General features: G+C 40.1%; 1 protein-coding gene across 2 annotated transcripts; it reads left to right on the top strand.

Moving 5' to 3' along the window:
• Positions 1-1,972: 1,972 nt before the first annotated feature.
• On the top strand, positions 1,973-26,746 carry LOC138205442 (mitogen-activated protein kinase kinase kinase kinase 5-like). Of its 2 annotated transcripts, none has more exons than XM_069161468.1 (31): positions 1,973-2,203; positions 11,725-11,782; positions 12,923-13,013; positions 13,103-13,167; positions 14,016-14,071; positions 14,240-14,287; positions 14,604-14,646; positions 15,219-15,291; positions 15,520-15,651; positions 16,226-16,288; positions 16,829-16,910; positions 18,008-18,124; positions 18,318-18,396; positions 18,870-18,922; positions 19,511-19,557; positions 19,655-19,699; positions 19,998-20,018; positions 20,110-20,155; positions 21,026-21,179; positions 21,426-21,562; positions 21,708-21,786; positions 21,885-21,961; positions 22,221-22,281; positions 23,173-23,275; positions 23,368-23,426; positions 23,633-23,736; positions 24,305-24,482; positions 24,624-24,692; positions 24,863-24,955; positions 25,062-25,188; positions 25,710-26,746. In XM_069161468.1, the coding sequence occupies exons 1-31, from the start codon at positions 2,096-2,098 to the stop codon at positions 25,804-25,806; spliced, it is 2,565 nt and encodes an 854-aa protein (XP_069017569.1). In that variant the 5' UTR covers positions 1,973-2,095; the 3' UTR covers positions 25,807-26,746. The 2 variants fall into 2 exon arrangements, with proteins under 2 accessions (XP_069017569.1, XP_069017568.1); XM_069161467.1 differs by having other exon boundaries at positions 18,318-18,417.
• The last annotated feature ends 321 nt before the right edge of the window (positions 26,747-27,067 follow it).

The raw sequence follows: 27,067 nt of genomic DNA, 5'->3' as shown, positions 1-27,067 counted from the left end.
AAAAGAAAAGTTATTTAATTTGAGATTGTCTTCGTGTTGTCACTGTTTTTCATTGTACCCCCTCGTAGTTATAATATCGATCATTTTTATTTATCATTTTACTATTTTGCAGTTCCACCCTGTGGCCTCCAGAGGGCGGTAAACAAAACAGTCTATGAGACTTCGGGAATTTTTAATTTTTTTTTTTTTTTTTAAATACAGTAGGGATAGGGGGAAGTTTTTTTTAATGAGAAAAATAACTTCAGAATTGTAATTCTATTGTAAAAAAAAAAAAAAAAAGTAAAACTATTTTGTGCTTTAAGCTGTCACACAGCAATAATTAAAAAACAATTTTTTTTTTTTGGTCACATTTGGCCTCAGTCGTGAATTTAGACTGTGTAGGAAAGGGTGATGACCGAAAACTTGTCTTTCCATTTAACCTCTGCGGGAGGAGAGGAGGGAGGGGGGGAAGCACTGTCTGTAAAGTTGCTGAGCTGATATCATGGAACTAAACCATAAGACAAAACTGAAACATGACATGAAACATTGACTGGTTGATTGATACGGGAATTATTTATCATCAAACACCCACTTTTGTAAATGTTTGGTTCTTACCTGTCAAATATGAATAATTGCTGGTTCAGCAGCAAGTTAAGACGGTTCTGACGTACTGACGTGGCATTGAGGGTTGAGGACGGTTTGTGCTACATCTTTTTTATTTATTTATTTTTTTTATCAATAACCTCTCCATCCTTCGCTCCTGTGTCTCGGTTGAAGTTGAGACAGTTATTTGTGGTTAACTGGGTCGCGTTTGCGTGTCTGTCACACGTGGGTGTTTCTGAGACTGTGGGCAAGCAGCCAGGTCGTCTTGCAGGGCTGAAGGACGAGGGAGGATAAATGTCAAACTATGAAGGTGAATCACATGTTTGGCATTGCAGATGTTGTCTTTATTCTGACTTCCTCTTTTACTTAATGAATAACAGGTTCAGCTGCTTCAGCCCACCAGACTCCAGACTGAAGCATCTCAACAGATATTCGGTGGCTTGTCGTTAAATGTTGTGCGGACGTTCGTGGGACCCAGAATACGGATGCTCCTGATTTTTGGTGAACCCCTGACTTCATCACCGGGTCAACGTGAAGCTCCCGAGTGTTTCATACAATCCTTCTGCAACAAATAGCATTTCACGAGATTTCAGGGACAAACCTGAAATGAAAACGCCCTTTCCGCTGTGCTGTAAGATGCTACAGATACATAACTGTGTGTGTATCTTTCATCAATCCACCCTCATCATTCAGGCCACGATTCAAATCATTTCTTCACAAAAGATCGTTTTCAGACCAGAAATAACAGAAGAGTGTGCGTTAAATAAAATTTGTACTTGTTAACAGGATGTAACCAATGGCCCATTATTTAAACAGCATACGAAACAGGAAACTGACGGGGAGCTCTGAGCACGAGTGACTCTTTTGCACAGCGGGAACACACATTCACACACATTCACACACACACACGCACACACACGCACACACACACACACACACACACATACACACATACCGCACACACCGCACAGACACAGCTCAGTAGGTGTGAAGATGAGACTGAAACTTACACTGAAAAACCCCAAACAGCAAAACTGCAATTATTCAGCTAGAAGCCACACACAAGCAGTCACCTAGATGTTCCCAAAGAGACACACACACACACACACACACACACACACACACACACACACACACACACACACACAAACACCTCTCTATCTCACATGCACACACACTCAACAGGAAACAAAATTGGATTATTCAAATGAGATGTTCAGAAAGCATGAAGGAGGGAGTGACAAAGGCAGGGAGGATCGATAGCAGGCTGAGAAACAGAAACAGGAAAGTGTGTGTGAATGTGTGTGTGTGTGTGTGTGTGTGTGTGTGTGTGTGTGTGTGTGTGACAGCAGCTGAGAGAGAGAGAGAGAGAGAGAGAGAGCGTGTTTCCTCAGCAGCTCACTTCTCTGAAAGTTTTATCAGCTTTACATGCAGATGCAGTGAGTGTGTGTGTGTGTGTGAGAGACTGTGTGACATGACCGAGGAGGATTATTAGCGACGTTAAAGCGACAAGATGGATTTCCAATACAGGGCAGCTCTGGATATCTCCACCAAGAACCCTCAGGACGACTTTGAGGTCCTGCTGAGAGTCGGAGGGGGAACCTACGGAGAAGTTTATAAGGTCAGAGTCTGCTGCTGCTGCTGCTGGATGCCTCCGCTCTTTATCAGAGGTTTTAATCTTCTAGCTGATTTCAATCTTTCACAGAGAAAGTGCTTCTTGAAAAAGTTTGAGACCAGAGTTTTGTTTTTGCTTCTCAAATCAAGCGTGTCCTACTTCTTCCTCCAAGTTGCAAACACATCTGGTGTCCCCCCTTCACAGTTTAATCCAGTACATCAAACGATCTGTTTTTCTTGGGGATGAATACGCGGTGTCGCGCTCACCGGGAACATCCCGATGACCTCCACAAGGACGTTAAGGATGCGATTGATTGTTTTTTTTTTAGTTTCATCGGTTTATTGCAATTATAGCTACAGAGCAGCTCTAATGCTGCTGGAGGAAGTGGTTTTTACAAGAAGTGAAAGTATTTTTGCCGATAGCTGAATGGTTTTTTTTTAGATCTGAAAGAAAAGTCAGTTGAAGCTCTTGATTGTAATGAGCCCACTTGGAAATGTTTGGTCGATGCCCTTTTCAAGTGATTATTTTATATTGTCTAAAAAAAATTTCTAAACGAAGCGTAAGACACTTTAAGGGCACTGCCGATCTGTGTGGGGAGTCAATGAGGAGTCAAACAGAAATCTTTCTTCAGGTGTGATCAAACTATCTTTCCTTTCAGACACTTTTTATTTTTTCTGTTTTTTTTTTTCATTGCAGTGGAACTTTGTGTGTCTTTATTTTTACTTTAAAACTGATTTTAACACCTGATAACTCTCACACACACACACACACACACACACACACACACACACACACACACACACACACACACACACACACACACACACACACAAACATACATCTGTCAGTTATGCTGTGGTCTGATGTGTAAGGTAAACAACAAAATGGTTGTTTCTTTGACTGCAGCACATCAAGATTCATAAAATGCTCTTTAAAATAAATATTTTGATTTATTACTCATTTTTGGGGGATTTAGTTCCCATTTCTGAGCTACAACGTTTTTGTTTTTTTTAACAATTGTTAAAAAGTTAATGCTATAATTGAACCAAATAATGTTCACATTACAGGGACATGTTATTATTATTATTGTACAGGACTTATCTTATCTTTATTTATGTCTGTGCTGAAGTTGAACTGAAACCTCTGTTTGTCCACAGATTAAAAGGACAGTTAATCTAAATCACAAAAGGAACATATTACCCCACTTAAAGATAGCTGACTCGAATCATGCAGATGATTTTGGTTTTGGGAGGTTTTGAGATATCCAGCTCTGAAAGTACAAACGGAAACTGCTTTTCTGAAACAGTGCGTCTGTTTCTCTGTAAAAGTCACAGATCTTTTGGACTACTTCTTGTTGTAGTATAAGATTTAAAGAAGAGTGGTGCCTCACCAAATTGCACTGTGAAAACTTATTTCAGCACCCAGAGTTCCTGTTGGCATGACAACTACAACAGATCTGCTTTTAGAGTACAAAGACCTCAACAGTCACACAAAACTTGAGGACATAAATTTAATCACAGCGTATGTTGCGTTGGGATTATAAATTAAATTATATTTTTAACCTTCTTCCAAAAATATTTATCAAACCATTTAACAGTTGTAGAAATTTCTCGCCACTCTGCCAGCTTATTAGGCAACTGCATCGACAGAAATCACATCCAGGACACTATCAGCATCAGTTTGTGTGCATGTTTCCTGAACGTGTGGCCTCTTGTGTAGATGACAGTATTTTTGAGGATTCTCTGGTGCTTTCCTCACAAGATACATGAAACCAACAGTTGTATAAGTTGCTATCAATCATTGCTCACTCCAGCGTTGCAGTCATCTGATTTGACTGTTTCCATCCTTTCAAGTGACACATTTTTGAACGTGAATGACTCTGTGGTGCTCTCCTTTGTCAGTCACTGAACAGCAGAGACTCATCATTAGAAAAGGACAATAAAACTTCTCATTAAACAGAATATAGGACTTATTTTTGACCTTATCAGTTTGTCAAGAGCTCCATCTTCTCCATCACTTGCCTGGTGACGAGTTGTGTTTGTCCAAACTTGCTCTCTTACTGATTACGTTTATGTGCAGATCATTTTCTGTGAAGGGTTTGAGTTCACTGGCAACCCTTCGCGCCAAATGTAAGCAGTCTGCTGTGATATTAAGATTCTGTGGAGATTGGCGGGTGGACAGAAAACGCTCGACATAAGTCTCATTAAATACTTTAAATCAGTGCTGGCATTTTCAGTGCTTTAATTTTCCAACACAGAAACATTTAATTTGTGCTTTTTTAGTTACTGAGTGCCGTGGTGATTCAAAACAAAACAAAACAAAACAAAACAGTGATTTAATAGTTTACAGTGGCAGATGATATGTGATTGTTTCTGTGATTTTTACGTGAGTCATGAACGCTGTGATGGTGAAGGACAGTTTTAACGGTGACCATGGAACAAAGAGAGTACCACTACAAGTTGATGATGAGCATGATGATAGCAAAGAAAACGAACACTGAGCAATGTTGCTGTCAGGGTACAAACACCGTGTCTTTGTTTTTGTTACTGATATCTGATATCACTGAAACAAAGACCGAACACTGTCATGTGGTGAATCTTTGGTAATTCTTCTCCCTGTTGGGTTTTTGGGCCATTTGTGACACAAAGTCAAAAACAACATGTATTTCTTTTCTTTTTGGTCTTTTAAAAAAAATAAAAAAAATAAAAAAATTCAACATAACATTATAATTTAAAATATTGAATCCAGACTTAACATAGTTTAAAGATTTATGGTCTCAAATCTCACAAATCTTTCTTTTATATCCTGTAGAATCACCGACAGGTCAAAATATTAAGTAGTTCAACACTATTTATTACAGATACCTTAAAATTAATGTTTGGATTCCCATCAGATGCAGTTCTGGTGATTTTAAGCTTTGCAAATGTATGTATAACACTGATGCTGACATGGCTATAAACTTCTCCTCGACTGGTTGGTGTTTTGTCTCTGATAATTTGGGTTTGACATCCTCAGATTTAGCTGAAAGCTTGGATTTTTTTTCTTAATACAGCGTTTTATTGTTTTTGTAGCTTTATGTTATTTAAATAAAATGAAGAAACTCTCTTTTCAGCCAGCATTAGCTCAGTATGTTCATTCTCTACTGTCCCTCCATGGTGTCTTGGTGACATCATTCAAAATATTACTTTATGATATCTTCAGTTGGGCTGTGTAATTTGCTTTAGAGTGGCTGTTGGCTCCCTACTTCAACACGTCTGTGGACAATTTTCCAACTTTGGGGGACGTCAGGCCTTTCAGAGTCCAGCTGTTCTGCCATGTTGTGAAATCAAATGTAGTAAATGGTGATTTTTAACCGATGCATGGCAGGCTATCTGTAGAGCGAGCTCACTTCCTCTTTACAGGTCAGTTGATATCGTTGATCTGTTTTACAGAACGAGAGATTTGCAGATTTGCATAGTTGCCCTTCCTTCGCGTATGAATGCACACCCACACGCAGATATGATTGCACTTACACATGCACTTGTATTGTTACGTGCAGTACAACAGAGGTCATCCTGCAAATGCAACACTATTGCACCATCAGCACTGGTGAGAAAGTAGGCCTTTCATTTATGTGTGTGTATGTTCGTGTGATGGCCGTTATAGCCGCAGGAGAGAGTTTTTAGCTTTAAATTCTGGAAGGAGGAACGTTCAGAAAAATAAAAAAATGAACAGTGCTTCAGCGCATGCGATCCCTCCATCCTTTACACAGATATGAAGTCATGGCGGCCGATGTGGCGGTTCTGGATGAGTCAGATTTGCATGATACAACTTGACACATTTTTGTTTGCGTTTGTGAAAATGTTCGCATGGTTTCTGTATTTCAACCCTTTTATTTAAAAAAAAAAAAAAAAAAAAAAAAAAAACTGGTGCAAACTGCATCACGTTCTATGTGTGCGAAAAGCTGTTTTTCTCTGAAAACAAATTTACATTATGGGACCAGATGAGCGATCAAGTATGATCAACACAGAGTATCAAAACGTCCATTTGTACTGTATATATAGTATAAAGGAATCTGGACATAAAAAGTGTCCAGCTGTGATGGAGCCAAACTAACTCTAGTTTTAAATAACTGCGCATTGTACAAAAGCAATGAAATTAAAATGAACACTACTGGACGTTTTGAGACCTTTCGGATTACACTCACGTCTCCTTGACTTTTGTAAACAAGAAGACATTGTGACATGAACCCAACCAACATTTCTGTCTGATGAGTCTGACCCTCCTTTATGTATTTTTTCACAGTTGGGATGGAAAATAGTACCTTGTTACACCGGTTGGACAACCTCACACTGCTGGTATACAGGAAAGACCCAAACATCAGAGCATTTATTTCCAAGTTACAATGAAGTGAACCCACATTGTTCCTCTTATCAAAGCAGGTTTATCATATCCAAACAAGCTTTTAATGATATGAATACACTTCATTGTGTTTCCACATAAGGAAGCATTTATTTTTAACAGCCATACAACCATGTGTACACACAGCGCCCCCTACAGACAACAGAAAAAAGAAACTTCTTTTTTGCATTGTCCGCAGTCTCATTATAAAGTAAGAAACTATTGCTGCTGCAGCCGTTATTGTTGCTGTGGTGTCTGTATCCTAAAATAATTTACACTGTTTGAATCATAAAGTTTTAACGACATATGATCGCGACCGATGCTACTCAAAATACAGCATTAGCGTGCGAGGGGTTTATTAATGTTTTAAATTTCATGAACCCTCCTTTAAATGGCCCCTTTCACTGATCAGATTTTGCTGGTCAAAGGTCACTGTGACCTCACATCTATCCTGTCCGTCCTTCCCATTCCCTTCAACGTGATATCTCGGGAACTGCATCCTATTCTCGTGAACGCTATGCAACAACTGATCGGATAAAATGATAACATGATTATATTCTTCACCCAAAAGGTCACCTGAACCGCGACATCACTACGTTCTGCAGAGCTACTTTGCTTTCCATTTTTCAGCGCCATGACTCGAGAACAGATAATTGACGGTGACCACAGTTTGAAGTGATACTCATCTTTGGAGTCCACCCTCAAACTGTGCTAAATGTGCAGATCTTTTTATAGTTCTGTTGGGTTGAACATGTCTGTGAAGCATCCACGTTTTACAATTTGAAGCTTTGCAGCAACGTCCAGATTCGGAGGCATTGTCTTCTGTTGCAGGTACAACTTTGTTTTCTATCACATTCATCTTTACTGGCCAAATATGTGCGCACATAAGGATTCCTTCAAAGTCTCCAGTACTTATATGATATGAATCTTCATGGGCAAACATGGATTTAAACTGCAACTTGACGGTTTGGCAGAGGCACACCACTATGTGGTTATTATAGTTTGATATCAGTCAAAAGGTTGAGAAGATCCCACACAAATTAAAAGGTCATGATCCACACATCATGTGTCCTTGAGCAAATTATTGCAATAATATGATATGAACATAGACTGAATGCATACAATTTAATGTAAAAGCAGGCTTTCTCTGTCTGCAGAGGTATGATTGATCTGATCACTTCCTGTGTGTGTTTTTTGTCTTGAAATTCAAGTCTTATTCTGTTGCTCATTAACTGCTGACAAATTTATTTCTTTGCATCTCTAAAAGTAAAATTTTAAACTCAGAAGCTGTTCGCTGCACCTGGTGTGTATTTGAGTGTGTGTGTGTGTGTGTGTGTGTGTGTGTGTGTGTGTGTGCGTGCGTCCGTGCGTGCGTGCGTGCGTGCATGCGTGTGTGTGTGTGTGTGCGTGTGTGTGTGTGTGTGTGCGTGTGTGCGTGCGTGTGTGTGTGTGTGCAACCTCAGATGCAAAATGAAGAAGTGAGATAAATGAGCAGCGGACTACATGCAGGATCTGCCTGCAAAGCCGAGTTAACTGTGTCAGGTGTCTGCTGAAACAATGTGGTTTTGTGTGTGTGTGTGCATGTGTGTGTGTGTGTGTGTGTGTGTGTGTGTGTGTGTGTGTGTGTGTGTGTGTATGTGTGTGTGTGTGTATGTGTGTGTGTGCACGCATATGTTTTTTTTTTTTTTATAATGAAATGTACTTGAATTTAGTTGGCGGGGATTTATCTTTAACCTGAAAAAGAGGAAGAGAGAGATAGTTCTGTTTCTGGGAAAATCACGCAAATGCAAGCACATGCCAGCCTCTGTGTGTGTGTGTGTGTGTGTGTGTGTGTGTGTGTGTGTGTGTGTGTGTGGCTTTCTTTACTTAAATACATACAAAATTAATTGTCCTTGGTGCAAAAGACAAAACAGCGATTTCAAAATCCTGAAATATTTTTTGCCATCACGGAAATCTAATTTATAGTGAAGTCTTAAAATCCTGCAATAAAAAGAGGTTATCAAAAGAGGAAATATTTGTATTTCCCACTGGGTCATCAGGAAGCGTCAGCTTGTTTAGAATAAAGCGGGTTGAGTCCTAACAAAGGTCTCCACAGAAACTGAAATACATCACACGCCTTCACAGGTCTGCACCGGCTTCTAGTGTTCAAAGTGAAGCTGCTTGTAGTCTCTCAGTGCTTCAGCAACCAAAATGCATCATCTACCTGCAAACTGTCTCCAAGTTGAACCACGAGCGCTTCTGTGTCCTTACATCTTTGTAAATGGTCTGCACCGCACGTGTGTATTTCTATTATTCTAGACGCGATATCTCAGGATTGCTTTGAGGAAATTCAGGAAACGTTCAGTGGAAGTAAAGAATGAAGGGATTAGGTTTTGGGGGTCAAAGGTTAAAGGTCACGGTCAGTGTCGCCTCACTTCAACCCGTGCTCATGATCGTTACATCTCAGGATTCCCTGGAAGGAAAATCAAATATTCACACGGCCCTAAACGACAACGTGATTACATTTTGGTGGTCAAAAGGTCAAAAGGTCACGGTAACCCGACGTCCTTTTCATTCTTGTGACCATCAAAACTCGCAAAACTTTGGACCTTCTTCTGATTTGGCATTCAATTTTCACTTGGACTCAAGGTCAGAGGTCAAGGTCACAGTGACCTCATGTCCGTCCCATTCTTATAAATGTGATGTCACAGGAACGCAACAGTGAGCTTTTATGTCAATGAGGCAAATCTCAGTGATTTATTATTCGAGCAAGCCGGATCCACTTCTGTCCTTTTCCTTCATCTCCTTTTCTCGTTTCCCTCGAGGGGGATTGTAAGTTTGCGGACGTCGTTGGTTTCGGTGCGACGCTTCGGGTGTTATCACGGAGGACTGCGAGAGGAAACACCCGACTGGTGATCAGAAGAAAGTAGTAAACACTCACTTCAAGGTGGAAATGTTGCTGTGGAAGGTCCGCGGCTTTTTGTTATGACGTGCAGCTCTCATGTTTATGTGTGTGTGTGTTTGGTTGTTTACTGACTGCTTTCAAGGCGTATTTCCTCCCGGTGACCTCTCTGATGTCCCACACTGACACCACGACACACAAATAGACTCCTCTGGTTGACTGGAGTTTCCGTTGTCATGGCTGCTTTCAAGGTCTTACTGACCTTTCAGCCAATAAATGCTTTTGTTTGTCTCAACACAATATGACTGCACTACTTCTCTTTTCTTCAGCTTCCCACAACAAAGTACGTTTCAGGTACAAGTCATCTGTTTCTATCTGTAAGTATTTTTGAACTTTCCCAGATCGTCGCCGGACGGTAACACCTTTGTGTTGAGAGTTAAAATCAAACAGTGTTACGGTGTCCTTAAAGACGACGGTCGACAGTTTGAAGGGCAGGACACGGCCAACATGTGAAACAATATTTAACGGATTAAAGTTTGCCAGTCTGCACGGCCATCAGCTGGATCTGTATAAAAACCTGAGGACACGATGTCAATCAAACCCCCCAAGCGCTCCTGTCTTTGAGGTCTCATATCGAATTAATGATAGTTTTATTTTCAGAAGAACCGCCAGAACATTATTCAGAAGGAGGGAATTTGGGTAATGAAGGCATAGTGACCTGACATTCATTGACTTTGTATTTCATGAGAGAAGTTGGTGGTTTTTGAACCTTGAAAGGCTGAAGACGTTTCGTTAACAACAAACTTGTTTTGTTTGGTAACCGTGTGCTCCCGGCTCGAGAATAATGTTTGAAGTTCAACTCTGCTGTCATTTTGTCAACTAGTCATTTAGTGTTTTAGGTGAACGGTGTCCTTGAAGTGCTGAACTTTCTGTTATTTAACACTTCATCTATGAGGCGGTGGAGTTTCTGTTCCAGTGTTTACTACCCGCCTTGTCCTCCCTGACCGAGTGCCCTTATGACTTGTTTTCTATTTAAGATCTAATATAGTGTGAATGGATATTTCCTCTTGGCTGGAAGCTCTGTCATGTCTAAACGGTCCTCAAGTTAGCTTCACCTTCACCAAAGGAGTCTTAATTTATCTTTATCTTTGTTGTTCATTACTGGACACCTGTCCATCAAACTCTGTGGATTAAGTTTGAATGTGTAGCGTTAGTGTTATTTCTTCTTTTCTTTTTAGCTAGTGAAGCTAAATACCAGTTTTTAAAAAACATTTTTTTATCATATTTATCCCAGAATATCATAAATTGAAAATGTATTAATCATTTTCATGGGGTGGGGTTGTAAAAAGATGGAAATTAAAACATCAGGTGCTTTCAACCTGTGATGGAAATGAGCCCGATGGACTGTGTGTTGCCACTTAGTACCTGCCAAGCTTCAAATAATCTGAAGCTGACTTCAAACATAACTCGGTCAAGAAAAACAATGTGATTTGTCAAAGATAGTCTGATGTTGGTGTTTTTAGAGAGCCTACACAGAAAAGCTTTGTCAAGTTAGGGTTAGCTTTTTTTTTTTAGCTTTAAAATGTATTTGTATACCAAAAAAAATTTGTGTCATTGTCTCTTTAGCCTGTTTGATACCTGTGATATTAATTAATTAAGACCCACCTTTACATTATAGTGAAGACTGCTCTGGACATGTGTGTAGCTTTAACAGACAAATTTGTAAGGAGATGTAGATCAACAGTGAGTGATTCAACTTCTCTTTCGTTCTTTTTTTGTCTTTTAAATGATAATTTATGAACTCTGATTGCCTTATTTGAGATATTCGAATTTTCAACAGACGCATTTTTGGTAATTTGTTTGTTTAACATGAAATGTGTTTTTCTCGACTCTGTAAGTCGAACTTAAACGTCTCATACAAGCTTCAACTTGGTCAACTTACTCCAACAGAAAATGAACATGTAGAAAATACCAATGCATTATCAAAGTTGTCTTTGTGGTTTATTGCAAGTAAGCAGAACGAAGTGACATCTGCCGTTTGATAGCACACGTTTAAAGGTCACTGTGTGTGTGTGTGTGTGTGTGTGTGTGTGTGTGTGTGTGTGTGTGTGCTTTTTTTGCACTTCACTGATCTGGACAGCAAACATGCAAAGAAAGAAAACAACTCAAGCACACCACATTTAAAAAGTTCCATCATCAAATGAATGACGGCTGCAGCGTGAAAAAGAATAACCTGCATGTACCTGTTTGTCTTATTTGTTTTTAGGCACGTAACAAGCAAAATGGAGAGCTGGCAGCCATCAAAGTCATCAAGATGGAACCAGGTAAGAATTTTATTTGAATTATTGTACTTTGATCTCATATTAATGTTTGCATTCACTTTTAATGTCACATTTTATTATTAAGACCATCAGTTAACTATATTTGCATGTTTTGTTTTTATAACATTGCTGTAATGTAAGATACTAAAATATTAAGACGAAGGTATTACTACCACTCGTTTGGCCCGTGGTTAGCTAGGGGACTGAAAATCAGCTGACCCGCCTCAATCTGGTGAAACACCTCAAACTAGTTGTAATGCTTTGTAATTACTGGCCCACACACTCATTATAATTCTATTGCAGCAGCTTATAAAATCACAAAACATTAAATTGCAGTGAATTTTGTAAGGGCATAGCTGGGCACACACACATATTTAGAAAGCGAGGGAGAGTGATTATTTCTCACAGTGGGACAGCAACATAAATCATGCAAATAGAAGCTATGAAGCATTTGATTCCTCCAGTGACCAAAGAAAATCAGGCTGCAACTGCATTCAATAGTACCTCCAACAGTTTGATTACTCTCATCATCTCCCAACAACTGTTTGTGCAATCAGGCACTCTAATTAGCTTAAACTGCAAAAATGAGAAACCCCATTAACTCAGTGAGTGAATGAGCTCTTTGCTGCACCACAGTAAAACAAAAAAGAAAAAAAAAAGGGTCTGCTGTTCCACAAAGTAGTGCAGCAACAATCTGACCTCGTTATTCAGACCATTAAGATAAAGTGTTTCTGGCTCCAAATTCTAGTGGAGATCTCAAATGTTTTACAAAGAGGAAACAAAGACTGGAGGCGTTAAAGGAAAACAGAAGAAAAGGAAGTTGAACAAAGCTGATACCTCCACCCATGCACATCACCAGAGCTGTTGAGGTTAAACATGCTACTATTTACGATAGCTTAGATGAAGACGCAGATAACAACCTGCTGGCTGAGCCGACTGGAGGATCAGTCAGCACTCACAATCTGACCAATCAGAATGACCTGCAGAAGGGGAGAGATGAAGCACAATATCTATATTTACAAACCAAAAAGTGCAACTAGAGTCTTAACAACATACCATATAACCCAATGACGCCACCTGTGTTCAAATGTAATCCTACGATACTATTGAACATGTGTTTTCTGTCTCTGTCTGGCTCCACAGAGGATGATTTTTCAGTCATCCAACAGGAAATCGTCATCGTAAAAAGCTGCAAACACCCGAACATAGTGGCGTATTATGGCAGCTACATACGGTAAGATGTCTGCTTCTGTTTCTTCCCTCTCACTCTTATTAATCTTTGATGCATCGGTTCACTCAGAGATGCTTTTCTTGTGTCTGCAGAGCCAATAAACTGTGGATCTGTATGGAGTTCTGTGGAGGAGGCTCCCTCCAGGATGTCTACCATGGTGAGAGAGCGTGTCTAGTTATCAGTTAGTCTGAGCATCAATCAGTTTTATCTACAGTGCAAAATCACCATGCAACTCTCTCCGAATTCACTTTACAGTACCGTGAATTAAATCAATGAAAACCACATTGAAATATCAATCGTTGCAAACAAATCTAGTTCTCTTCAAACATCTTCCTTTTGACAATGATGTAAAGTATAACACCTTAAACTGCAAATCAACCAATAAAACCGAAGCAATATTTAAATGAGAAGATATAAGAGGTATTAGAAAGCATGTAAACATATTGAAAGGTGCTTCATTAGCACTATATTAATGAGGCATTAATGCTATTTTTACGACCTCTGTGACCTCCCTTTGAAAACTGACCTCAGTATACACAACAAGTGTTTATATTGCTAATGAAAAATAGTTTGGTTAGTTGATGCTGAAGTTTGAGGCTGCTCCACCTGTTACTGGCTTTGACCTGCTTCCTCTCGTACGACCACGAGAAAGTTTTACAAAAAAGGCAAAAGAATAAAAAAAATAATTCTGCAATTTCGAAATATCAGCAGACAAACAAACATATTTAGGTCACCGACACACTTTTACAACAGAACCAGAGGCTGTCAATAGTGCAGTTGTTGCAAACAGTGCAAGGGCTATTATGAATTTGTGGCAACAGCGTTTATAACTTGTTCCAGTCTTTAGTGCTGCTATGCATATTAATATTCAAGCCAGCATTACACAACAACAAGCACTACACAGCTCTGTTATGGTTGTCATGAGCCTTGATTGCTTTGTTTGCCTTTTCCTGTATTAATTAGTATGGATATATTATAATTAAACAACTGAATTCTGTTCCACAGTGACTGGTCCTCTGTCTGAGCCACAGATAGCTTACATCTGCAGGGAGATGCTCCAGGTAATCACGTACTGAATCTTAATTTGGGTTTTATTATTAATATTCTAAAAACGCCCCACGGTTCGTTGTTTCCTCTTCATGCCTAAAGTACATTTATCAACTGAAGTTACCAAGTCTTTTATTTTGGTGACAAACTTATAGCTCTAAGTTCTGTGTTTGTGTGAGCAGGGTCTGGACTACCTGCACGCACAGAAGAAAATCCACAGGGACATCAAGGTGAGTGTGAAACAGTGTCGTGGGACCGACTGATACATTTCCTCTATTATCTATTATCTTTAAATTTCACAAAGACATTTTAAATAAAGTCCAAGCTCTTTACATTCACATCTAAATCTGAAAAATGTAAATAAAACACTCAACACTCTGTAACAAGAAATGAATAGTTAAAGTCCATTTAATGAAATTTCAGTTTGTCTTTTAGAGCTAGCAGATGTTTATTTCCATCTTGTGTGGGTTCATTTCAAGATTACTGTAAAGAAGAGTGCCGCATCTGTTGCTGTTGTTGTTTTCTCTCACCGTCTTTTCTTTCCAGGGTGCCAACATCCTCCTCAATGATCAGGGCGAAGTCAAGCTGGGTAGGTGGTTGTTTGGTCCGCTCTGTTCTCGTGTGGTCGACATGAGTCACTCGTCACAGAAGTGACGGGTCAAATGACAACCTGTTTGCTGTCTTGTTAAAGCACAACTGATTTGTATTGTTATTGAGGGATTAAGTCCTGAATTAATTTATTAAATTTCAAAAAGATTCATAACAGTTTCTTGTAAATTGTAAATGAATAAAAAAGTCCGAATTTGATTTTCATTCAAAGCTTTGATGTTTGATTTTTGTTGTTGTTAATTTACACACCATCATCAGAAACACAGGGAACTGAAGTCACACAGTTACATGACACAGCAAGCTGCAACAATTCTTTATTTATTTATACAGAAGAGCTTATTTTCTTTCATTATTAAAAACGTAATGTAATGCTGTTGAATGTAACTTTTTTAACTTTGTCTTCTGTTGTTGTTTGTTACCTTGTTTGTTTATTAATTGTGTGTATTTGTTCTGCTTTAAATTTTACTCCATACACCATTAAAAATGAGTGAAAGAGTCTTCAAATATGAAAGGTGTTGTGGTGTTCATATTTTTGTTTACTCTGTTGTGCAGCTGATTTTGGGATCTCGGCTCAGATCACGGCCACTCTGGCCCGCAGGATGTCCTTCATCGGGACACCATATTGGTAAGGTCATCATCCAAACATCATTCTCTTCATCATTCCCCAGTTGATTTGGAGAAACGTTTTATCGTCAGTAGCGTAATTGCTCTACATTATCCTCTTTTTTTCCACTCACGCTGTTTTTCTGTCGAGCAGCTCTGCCTTTAAAAACGTTGTCCTATTTCTATGATTAACTCTGCTTGACTTGTGTGACGTGAAAGCCACTTGCTGCTGTTCCCCTCCTGTCCTCAGGATGGCTCCAGAGGTGGCAGCAGTGGAGATAAAAGGTGGCTACAATGAGTTATGTGACATCTGGTCAGTGGGCATCACAGCCATAGAGCTAGCAGAGCTACAGCCTCCAATGTTTGATGTCCACCCACTGCGGTAAATACACCCCAAAATACACAATCTTATCTGTACACCCACACACAGACATTTTATTTTAAACAGCTTTGACCATGCAGGGTTTGAGGTCGCTGATGTAGCTGTTGCGTGACACACACACACACACACACACACACACACACACACACACACACACACACACACACACACAGTGTGTACATACATGCAATCTTATCTGTACACCCACACACAGACATTTTATTTTAAACAGCTTTGACCATGTAGGGTTTGAGGTCGCTGATGTAGCTGTTGTGTGACACACACACACACACACACACACACACACACACACACACACACACAGTGTGTACATACATGCAAACATATTGCATGTACACACAGTCTCACCCATGCACGCTGACAATCACAGAAAACATCAAGTGTTTCCACCACCCACACGTCCGGACTCATGCACACAATACATGCTGCCCCACTTGGCTGAGTGAAACACACCTCAGCGGTCCAGTCCTAAAATAAGTCCTGTGCATGTGTTTGTGACCTTGATGCACGTATACACAGATTCTCATTGCCTGTCGTTTACTGTGTTTCACAGCGTCCTGTTTCTCATGTCCAAGAGCGGCTACCAGCCTCCGAAACTGAAGGACAAGTCGAAATGGTAAATAAAAAAGCTGGAACACTATTAAAGCACACATTATATTCAATCAGGATCAGGTTCCATTTGAATAGATGTTTTCTCCACATACACTAATCAGCCATAACATTTAAAACTCCTGACAGGTGAAGCATAAAGTATAACACAACATCATTAAATCCTCCGTTCATGAGGATTATAATGTTCAGCTGTTGTTAATTCTGATTGACAGAGGCTGATTTATTTCAACGGTTATTTTAAGATGCTGTCAAACTACAGTTAGACTGTATATTGAAAGCGGATCGTAATGATTTCTCAAACCAATTTATATAAATGGGACACACAAACTCTTATGAATATCTCCATGTTAAGGTTCAGAGAAATCCATAAAAAAAAATAATAATACAAAAAAAAGGACCATAAATGCGATTTAAAAACAGCTTAATCTGTGAAGGCCAGTGTAATTCAACAACAGGCATAATGACTAATAACTGGATGTCCCTTATATGCTCTTCACTCGAGTCCCATGTTGCTAAATGCTACCAACATGTCTCCCGTGCGCAGGTCGTCCATGTTTTATAACTTTGTGAAGGCCATGTTGGTGAGGAACCCGAAGAAAAGATCCAGCGCCTCCAAGATGCTCTCAGTGAGTGCTGCTCACTCACATATGCTCCGCTTCAGGCCTATGTCGTGTCATTTCTGTATCACGCTGACTCATTGATGGAGTCGACAAAGAGCGACTCATTTGTAATGGATAGAAGAAGAGAAGTTGTCAGTTGAAGGGGGTAACTATTGATCACAGGTGACGTGCTCCTACATCATTTTGAAGTGTAGTGACACTGATTTGTACAAAACAGTCATGGGTGACAGTTTGGAAGAGATACTACATCTCTAAAGAATTTTATTCTGGAGCTTTACAGAGTTTTAGCTGTTTGTTTATCTGCTGCTTTTCTGTTTTGGTTCACTCTCACTGCTCTCAGCATCATGTGTGGCCCCAGCAGGCGGCGGTTTTAAAAGAAAAAGCTCTAAAAAAAAGCTCCACTTCATGCTGCAGACAGCAGATAGACTGATGCTGTGTTCCAGATGTTGTACTTCTGTACTAACTCTCTCTATTTTGAGTGCATAAGTGCGTTCACACTGGCGAGTACAGAAACATGCAGTGCACCACAAGTACCAAGATGATGCACTCAAAATGCCCCAAAAAAGAAGTGTGAAACGCTGGGCACTTTCCACCCTAAACAGTTGCCATCTTGGCTCCGTAGAGGAAGGGGCGGGGCCACCGGCGTGAAGAATTTTCAAAATGAAGGCTCTGATGAAGCTGCAGATGTTTCTGAACTACTGTACGCCTCTGAATTCATGATAATGTTGCTGTTATACTACTAAATCCAAAAAACAAGCAACTGTTGGCTGGCAGGTTAGCCATGTGTCGCTAAAGGGGGATGACATATCAGGTTTGTGGTCACAGATTGTTTCTGCTGCCCCCAAGTGTCAGCAGAGAGAAGCTGACACCATCTCAGCCTCTTGTTGAAAACATCCTGACAGTCTGACTCAGGTTTGAGCCCGTCCTTAATCTGGGGTCCTGCAAGCTTTGTCTTCACCGGTCTGGAGTGTGTCAGTTTTTTAATCCCCGCCCTGATGCTGACTTCCTTCATCTTTCTTCTGCTCACTCTCTGTTTCGGTTTGCCTGTACTGATGTTTCTTTTTCCGTCCTTCGCTCTCTCCTCCTCGTCTGCCTCTCTGCAGCACATGTTTCTGACCCAGCAGTGCCTGAACCAGGAGCTGACTCTGGACCTGCTGGAGAAGTTTCGACACCCTGAGAAGCTGAAGACCTGCCTGGTGGTGGAGGATGATGAAATGGAGGTCAGATTCTTATTTATACTAAGAAGCTCTTAGGAATCTGTTTATGGGACTCAACCCTTCAACCCTTGCATGTTATCTCTGTCTTACTTTCAGATCAGGCAAAGAAATATTGGATGTATTACTTTAATCTCCTGTCTTTTCAGTCTTCTACCTGGAATTATGGACTCTGATAGTGTTGTGTTGTTGATTTCAGGTGGCACTTCCTGGATCTTTAAAGAGGATTCAGTCTTTCAACAAACACAACAGGGCAGAGAGGACCAACTCTGACAGCAGTAAGAAAACACAGTCACACAGTAACTATTCATGTATTACACATTATAACAATTTATTTTTCCTCTCAATAGTTTTGTGATTCATCACAGTGAAACTGGAAATATCACATCTGATTCGTTAAAGAAAATGTGCACCTTTACTTTTGAAATTAAAAGCTCACAGAAGATTTAGTAGCTTCAAGATCCATAATGTAGAAACATAAATGTTTATATCAACTGTTTGTCTCTCTGTTTATATCCATATGGATTATATTCTTGTCCATTGCTTCACTAAACTACTTCTCAGCACTTTGTTTACTGTGTCTGTGATACTGAAGATGTTTGGCTATTCACTCATCCATGCTCTAGAGGCACATTGTTGAAAGATTTATTCTGCCACGTTTTGTATTGAAGTTTCTTTGAATATGAAATTGTGGGGGAAAAAAATGACTGAATTGCTAACGTGTTAAATCTTTTGGCTCGTGGCTGCTCAGTGGAACAGATCTACACTCAGAGACCCATGAAGACCGATTCACCAAACGTAACGGTGAGTTGACAAACAAAATAGCACAGAATCTTAAATGCTATGTCTTTATTTTACTTCATGTTTCTAATTCCTCAAGCTGTCTGATTATTGCTAAGTTTTTCATTAAATTATGACCGATTTTCAATGTGGTCTCAGACCGCTGGAGCCCAATTACAGGACTCAGACAGTGATGTGTGCCGTCTGTGTTTATTCCCCGTTCAAAGTAAATATTTTTTCTATTTTCCCTGCGGCGCTGTCACGGTCTTTCAGAAAAATCAACAGGCACAAAATGATATACTAAAATCCCTCCGTGTTTTGTCCTGTAAATGTCAACAAGCACAACGGGACACCTCAGAGGTGACCTTTGTGTACAGGAGACATAATTTGCATTGTTTAGCTCACATTCTGTATTCATCACAATATTTATCATTGAGTGAATAAAACTATTTATCTGATACAGCGAGGAGATGGTGTGGATGGGAAGTGTGATCACTGGGTGCTGTGATTTTTTTTTTTTTTAACTTCTAGTTTTTTATACATTTAGATGTTTTCCCTTTTTTGGCTGTAACTTCTCTTTCATATATTGGTCATTTTATTTGTTCCATACAGTTACGACCTTCAACGGGATCAAGCGGCAGCAGTAAGAGTCCAGCGAGGTAACCGGATCACAGATTAATCCCAGGCATCGAGCCACATCAAAGCTAATATCTGATTGAAAAATGTTCACCCTCTCTTTCCTCTCTCTGCCTTCAGGGACCAGGACACAGAGTCAGACGACGACTACGATGATGTGGATATGTAAGAAAACACCACACACTGTCATCAAATTCAAGAAAATACTGCAGTGTATGAATAATATATTTCTAAAACAGCCTCAATTTAAACTGTTATGTAATGTTGGGTGTTAAATATTTTACAAGGGCAGATAATTGCGTGAAAAACTTTCTTATTTGTTAAATCTCAGATAGTAGAAATATTTTACAGTGAGTTGGACTTCCTCCAGCAACCTTTTCTTCAACTGTTTTACTTGATATGAAGTTGACTGTTGTGAGTAATTTCAGTAGGCTGCATTGACACTTTCTTTCTTTCTGTTCAGCCCTACAATACAAAACTCTGGGTAAGCTGAATGAACTCAACTCACATCTGTATTCATGTGTATTCCCGTCCTGAACACACACAGACTGAACCAACACTCTCTGTGCCAACAGACTCAGAATGCCAGCTCATGAAACGCCGCCTCCACTTCCTCCAAAGGTGATTATTCACCAGACAGGAAACAGATCTACACATGAACTGTATCATGTTTATTGCATGTGTGTTTATTAAACTACCGTGGTTGTGTATGCTAAGACAAATTTTGGTTAAAACTGTTTTTAAATTTTAAAAAAAGACATGATCATGACATTTTTTTGGTTGTAACAATTATTAACTTGTGATTTAAGGAATTTTCTGTTGTTTGTTAATGCGAGATGTCATCAAAGATGGTTGAGTTTTTGTATTTATATTTTTATCACATGACTTTATACTTTACTAAACCATTGTTTGTGGAAAATTGTGTCCAAGAAGTGTTTATCTGAGAAGAGAGATCAGGGTGGAAAAGAAATACGGCACTGTGCAACGGTTTTATGCTCTGAAAGTAAAGTTTTTTCATTTCAGCAATAAACTGCAGTAAACAGAGACTTAGTGTGAGAACAGCACCAGATAAAAACAGCACTAGATGTTCTCCATACTTGGCAGGTCGATTGTTCAGCATCTTGTGGATTCAGTCTGTCTGAGTGTCTTCTGTCTCTTCATGTAACCCGAGACTGACTGCACGCCACAACCATCTGTTGCATAATGAGAGTCTAAACATCTTAAGAGAGTTATATATTTATACTATATGCAGACAGATCGTGCAACTACAGAGGAATTTGAAACAATGCAACTACAGGAGAAGAGCAGCAACACATTGATTTGGTTCCTAGTCGGCCCTTGAATACATCAGACTTCTTTCCGCTCCGTCATTTTACACTGTTTAAAAACATTAGGCTTTTTTTTTTCAATGTAAAATGTAAATGCAGAGACACGAAGGATTCATTTGACCAAAACACCTCTTTCCTGCCTGTGTGTTTCTGTATGCTTCAGCCCAAAGCCCGGAGCAGCTCAGAGGAGAGCATGGCGGGGGAAGACGAGCGAACAAGAAAACCCTGCTCTCTGTACGCCCCCTCCCCTATCATCAGGACTTACAGCGGGACGCACGTCCGACCGACACCCCATCCACGAGCCTCACGACACTCAGGTGAGCTGCCCCCACATTTATGTTTCAGACGGCTGAATACCAGATGCACAACAGAGCCGTGAACTTGAATGTGATTTTATTTCATATAACATCTGCAATGTTTTTACAACTGTAAATCTTTCATAGTATAGTATAACGTACGGCTCTTTATCTTTTTGTGTGTCCATATGTGTGTGTGTGTGTGTGTGTGTGTGTGTGTGTGTGTGTGTGTGTGTGTGTGTGTGTGTGTGTGTGTGTGTGATCCAGACCCTGCATCCTTACCTGTCCAGTTGGCTGACATCCCGGCAGACCTTCTTCCTCCTGAACTCCCTCCTAAGGGAATACGCAGACGGCAACTACCGGACCCTGCTGAGTGTGCCAGCCCCATCATGAAGAAACCTCCTGTGAGTTTTAAAACTCATTTTACCATTAAAACAATAATCATAAAGCTTTAGACTTCTTGTAGAGGCTTGAAGTCATGTCATTGAACAGTAACTTCTGCAGAGAGGACAACATGAAAAGATGTAATAGCATCTCCTGTCTCACCAGGTCTACTTTAAAAAGATCTTCCATGGCTGCCCTCTTAAAATAAATTGTTCCACGACGTGGGAAAACCCCACTTCCAAAGGTTGTATCACAGAAAGACCAGCACAGTAAATTCACAACCATCCTCCGTCTTATTGACCTTCCGTCTGACCAGCTTGTGTTTTCCTCTCCCTCCCTCAGACCACCATCTGATCGTGGGGGCGGAGGAAGGGATCTACACCCTGAACCTCCACGGCTCCGAAACCACCATGGAGCTGGTAGGATCTTTATCTAATTTACAGAGATACAGCAAGTAGGTTGTGAGGAGATTAAAGTGAGTTAATCTGGCAAATGGGTGTAATTGAGTGAATAATGCTGTTTTAGCCATTTATTTAGCTCCTCGGGTTGTTGTGATGCAAATCCCAGAGCAAAACATCCAACTAAAGGAGTCCCACTTGGACTGAAAAGCCCATCCAAAAGCCTAAATGAGCAAGAAGGAAGCAGTGGATGAATGGATGTTTTGTCTTTCTCTTCCAGTTGTTTCCTGGGAAGTGTACCTGGGTCTACACCATTAATAATGTCCTCATGTCTGTATCAGGTAAATCAAAAGTCATACATAAGAAGCGCATCCGTGTTTAGCTGTGTGTCAAATAGGAAGCAGAAGCATCATTGGAATTTGGAGTTTAAAGGACATATTGAGGACCAGCTGGCAGAGCAGCAGCGGATTTACTTACTGACTGAGCCACAATAGCTTTCTAATAACTTAAAAACAAATTAAGAAACTCTTAAAGCTGTAATTAATGTAGTTATAGTCGCATTCCCTCAGCGGCTTGTCTGTAAGGCTGTAAACTATCCACATGTTGTCGTAACCTGCAATCTGATGGGTTCATTTTTTTATTAAACATGAATGTTCAGAGCACGAATCAGGTTTTCAGAGCATAGAAGGTGTTAGCAAAGAGGAAACTGCTCAAAAATCTGGTGAGAAATATAAATATTCCTTAATTCATTATGTTGGTATCTTTTGTTGATCAAATTATTGAAAGTGTTTGCAAATAAATTTCCAGCTCTTAGTTTATTTAAACCAGGACTAAAGACTTTTCTGTTTTGTCAGCACATTTTACAAATTAAAATTTTATCCGATTTATTTGGCAAAGCAAAGTCATTTTTACTCTTTTATGATTGTGTTTTGTCTTTTTTTGTCTTTTTTGTTTTTGTTTTTTTACAACTCATAACATCGACATTTCATATTGCCTTGTGGTTCTTTTTGCCTTTTGTGTATTTCCTTGCTGCTAAACAAATTTGCTGAATCTACGCACTAGTGGTACTTATTCTACATGGTTCAGTGATTTTCACGTTTTTATATTCTCTGCACGTTTATGTGGATTCAATGCTGAGTCAGGTGGACTGGAGTAATTCAAGCATGTCATTCATCAATTGCTTGAATACAATTCGATTCATTTTTAAATTGCGTCTCCTTCTGTGTTTGCAGGTAAATCCTCGCAGCTTCACTCCCATACACTGAAGGAGTTATACGAGCAGGCACGGAAAGACCAGAGGATGGTTCCCTTGCCCACTCACAGACTGTTACCTAGGTAACACTGGACTTTCCCTCTCTCTGTATTTAATTTTCTGACGTGATTGAAAAATGTGTTCATGCCAATTAAAAACCATGTTGTCTGCTCAGAAAATACGCAGTGACGTCCAAGTTTCCTGATACCAAAGGCTGCAAGACCTGCTCAGTTGGTGAGGCCAAATATCGCATTATGGCAACAAATAATCACTAGTAGTTGAAAAGTTTTCATGGTAGAAAATGTTCTACATTAAAATGGATGTTGTCTCTGTTTGAAACCAGTCTGAGGGTTTTGAGAAACTCCTGTGCAGCGTTGCAGTGTTGGTTGGTTCTGAGAGACGAGCGGCTCAGATGTGGTATTTGTTCTTGTCTCTTGCAGCCGATAATCAGCAGCGAGGCTGCGTGTTCCTGTGCTGTGCTCTGGAGTCCAGTGTGGTGCTGCTGCAGTGGTATGAGCCCATGCACAAGTTCATGTTAATTAAGGTATGTCTACCAAACCTTATATATTGCTGTATTTCGTGCCTCAGAGGGGCAAAATCAGCTGAATAACTTACTGTGATGTGAAAACCCATGAAAGCTAAATAGGTGTTTACACTAATAATAATGCAACAAAAACATGTGCAAGCTGAGATTTTGTGAAGTAGTGTGATGCGTTGGTCCTATCTTTGTTACCTGTCTGTCTTTCAGTTTTATTTGATCTTTTCAATGGACTGTAAACACCGACATATGCTCATAAAATGACTGCTGGCAGTGAAACAAAGCCTTTTATGGTCACCATTATATTTATGGGTTAGCTTTAAACCTCTCCCCATAAAATGGTTATGGTTTTGAGAATAGACTCGTTGGTGCCCTCAGTTATAGTGTGCACAATGCCGTGGCTATTAGGTTGCAGGTTTAAGTGGCCTTGAATGAAACACTTAACAAACAGCTTTGTTCGCGTCTGTTAGTGAGATGAAGAAGATAAAAAAAACAAAAACACAGCTGAGCAGCCAAATACATCCAAAAGCAGATTATTCTCCTGACTTGCATCTTGTTTCTTTCATGCCTGCAGAACTTTGACTTCCCCTTGCCCAACCCTCTGCGGGTGTTTAAGATGGTGGTGGTGCCCCATCAGGAGTACCCTATGGTGTGTATCGGCGTGTCTCGGGGGTCCAGCCCCAACCTGCCGGTCATTGTAGAATACATCAACCTCAACTCCAACACGTCCTGGTTCACCAGCTCGGGCCTCGGTAGGCAGATACCGCATTATGACATCAGCTGCAAACACAATCTGACCTCCCCGACAATGTTGTGCATTTTATTCTCTTCTTTTTGTTCTATGCTGATGATGGAGGTGTGTTTTCTGTGTCTGTGTGTGCGTGTTGTTACAGAGAAACCTTGCCCAGATGTTGTTCAAGTAAACCAGCTTGACGGTAGCTCACTGCTTGTCCTCATGGAAAGTAAGCGATAGAAGTTTTCTTTTCACAGTGTTTGTTAGACTTTAGACTTATAGCTCTGCGTATAACTGTGACGACAGTACATACGACAGCCTGTTACCTCCACATTATGTTTTGTTCGTGTGCTGCTGACGTAGCTGACGGTATTAAAAGCCTCTCTCTCTTTTTTACAGAGTCAGTACATATCGTCAGTCTGGAGGGAGAGTTGAAGAGCAACAGGCCTATGCTACATGAGCCCACCTTCTCTCATGACGTTGAATCCATAGGTGAGAACGAGCAGAGACAAAACCAGTGATGGTTAATAATTGTAGACGATGTAGAGCTCAGCACTGACTCTCTCATTGTGTGTGTGTGTGTGTGTGTTGTGTGCAGTACATTTTGAGGACACGCTGTTGGCAGTTTGGCGTCACGGCTGGCAGAGGAGAGGGAAGAGCTTCGCGGAGGTGCTGGAGGAAACCACCGACCACAGGAAGACCTACAGACTGGTGCAGACAGACAGGTAGGGCGCATCTGCACTCGTTGTTTCCTTCAGCTCAGCTTCTGTTTATTGCAAACAATCAGGATACTCATCACTTTGTATGCAACAGACAATTTCCCTGAGAGTCACCAACCAGTGGAGCCGAGCAGCCTCATAGGAGCTCTGCGAGGTGCATCGTGCTAAATAACAATGCTAACATGCTAATGTATGTATATTGTTTACAATCGTTGCGAGTTAGCTCTGAAAACAAAGTACAGCTGAAGCTGCTGGGGATGAACGTTTCGACCTGATGACACAGTGCTTCAGAGGAAGTTATTACGATTAATGCCAAAAGCTGTTGAGAGATTTCTCTAAAATCCAAAGATCATTGAAGTCAGTAGGATTTACACTTGAACAAACATCATTTTCATTGACATTCATCTAATATTTGTTGAGAAACTTCAGTTTGGACCAAAGTTGACTGAAAGACGATGTTCATTAACTTTTAAACGGGTTTAAACTCCACTACAGTCGATGCTTGACATCTGACCTTCTCACTGCAGGATGGTAGTCTTGGAAACCCGTCAGACCGAGGACCAGTCGGGGCTGTCCAACCTGTACGCCCTGGAGATAGCTGAGAGCTACGTCATGCTGCCCTGACTGTCCCGTGTGCCGTGTCTGCTGACACAAAGCATCATGACACACCACCACCACCACCACCACCACCACCCCAACTCCATTTCTATATGATAGATAGATAGATAGATAGATAGTTACTTTATTAATCCCCAAGGGGAAATTATTTCGCTACAGCAGCATTTATAGATACAGGAAAGCAATAAAATAACAGTAAAAAATATTAAATATAAAAATGCACAGTATATACAATAAAATAGAATAAAATAAAATAGAATAATTAAATTAAAACTAACTAAACAATAGTGCAAAGTTTTTTGGTTTTTTTATGTTTAAACAACCAAGAAAAACAGACAACAGACAACGGTGTTATTGTTGTGTGATGGATTTTGCCAGAGGGGAGTTATTGTACAGTCTTATTGCAGTGAACTTCTCTACCAGGATTTAATGCATTCAAGGGAAGAGAACAGACACATAAACATTTAAGTCCGTCATCATTAAGTTCGAAGGGCACTGCCACAGTTTTATTTTAGTTTTTTTTTTTTATTGAGATGAGATCAATTATGTCAGAAGGAAGTGATGAATTCACTCTGACCTAGGAGGATTGTTTTTGTTGTGGTCTTTATCCCTCAATCTGGGGGAGTCCGCTCTTATTTATGTTTTCTTCGATTCAGTTTGTGAGATCCAGAACAAGACAGCTGAGTAAACCCTAAATAAGTAGTGAAAGAGGGTCCTCCTCTAACACTACAGAGGAGTGTCTCCTTTCTTCTTCCACAGTATTGTTCGATCACAGCAGCGGCTGCCTGCAAGGACTGAAATATATGGCTTCCTGAAGATGCCAGATACAAGCTGAGAGCTGCTCGTGCTGTGTGTTTTCTATGACCTGAGCCTGTGTGTCAGTGTTGGCTCAAAGGTGTGTACACTTTCTGCTGCCGTTTCATTGTAATAAAGTTCATTACCACAAGATGAGGTGAATTGTATTGATCTCGGAGGGGGAAACGGGACAGATCAGTTAATGAAAGGTGACAGTATAGTTAGTTCAGTGAGCTCTGTTGGTGTGTGGCGAGCAGTGGTGTCCACCACTTTCATTTGTGTATGTATTACTGTAGAGATAATGCATAATATTTCAAATATTATAATATTTGTATTTCATTTATTTGTGAAGAATTGGAAAAGATGATTGACGCCGGCACAGATTTCATTTCATCTGCAGAAATTGGTTTTGATGATGTTGAATGTAAAATTAAGCATTCGATAATAAATTATATAGACAAATGAAGGGGCA

Source organism: Embiotoca jacksoni, unplaced genomic scaffold, assembly GCF_022577435.1.
Source record: "Embiotoca jacksoni isolate LCO1_2020_lvr unplaced genomic scaffold, fEmbJac1.0.p SCAF_28, whole genome shotgun sequence".
Taxonomy (NCBI): domain Eukaryota; kingdom Metazoa; phylum Chordata; class Actinopteri; family Embiotocidae; genus Embiotoca; species Embiotoca jacksoni.
The sequence above is the reverse complement of the archived record's forward strand: the minus strand, read 5'-3'. Positions and strand labels throughout refer to the sequence as shown.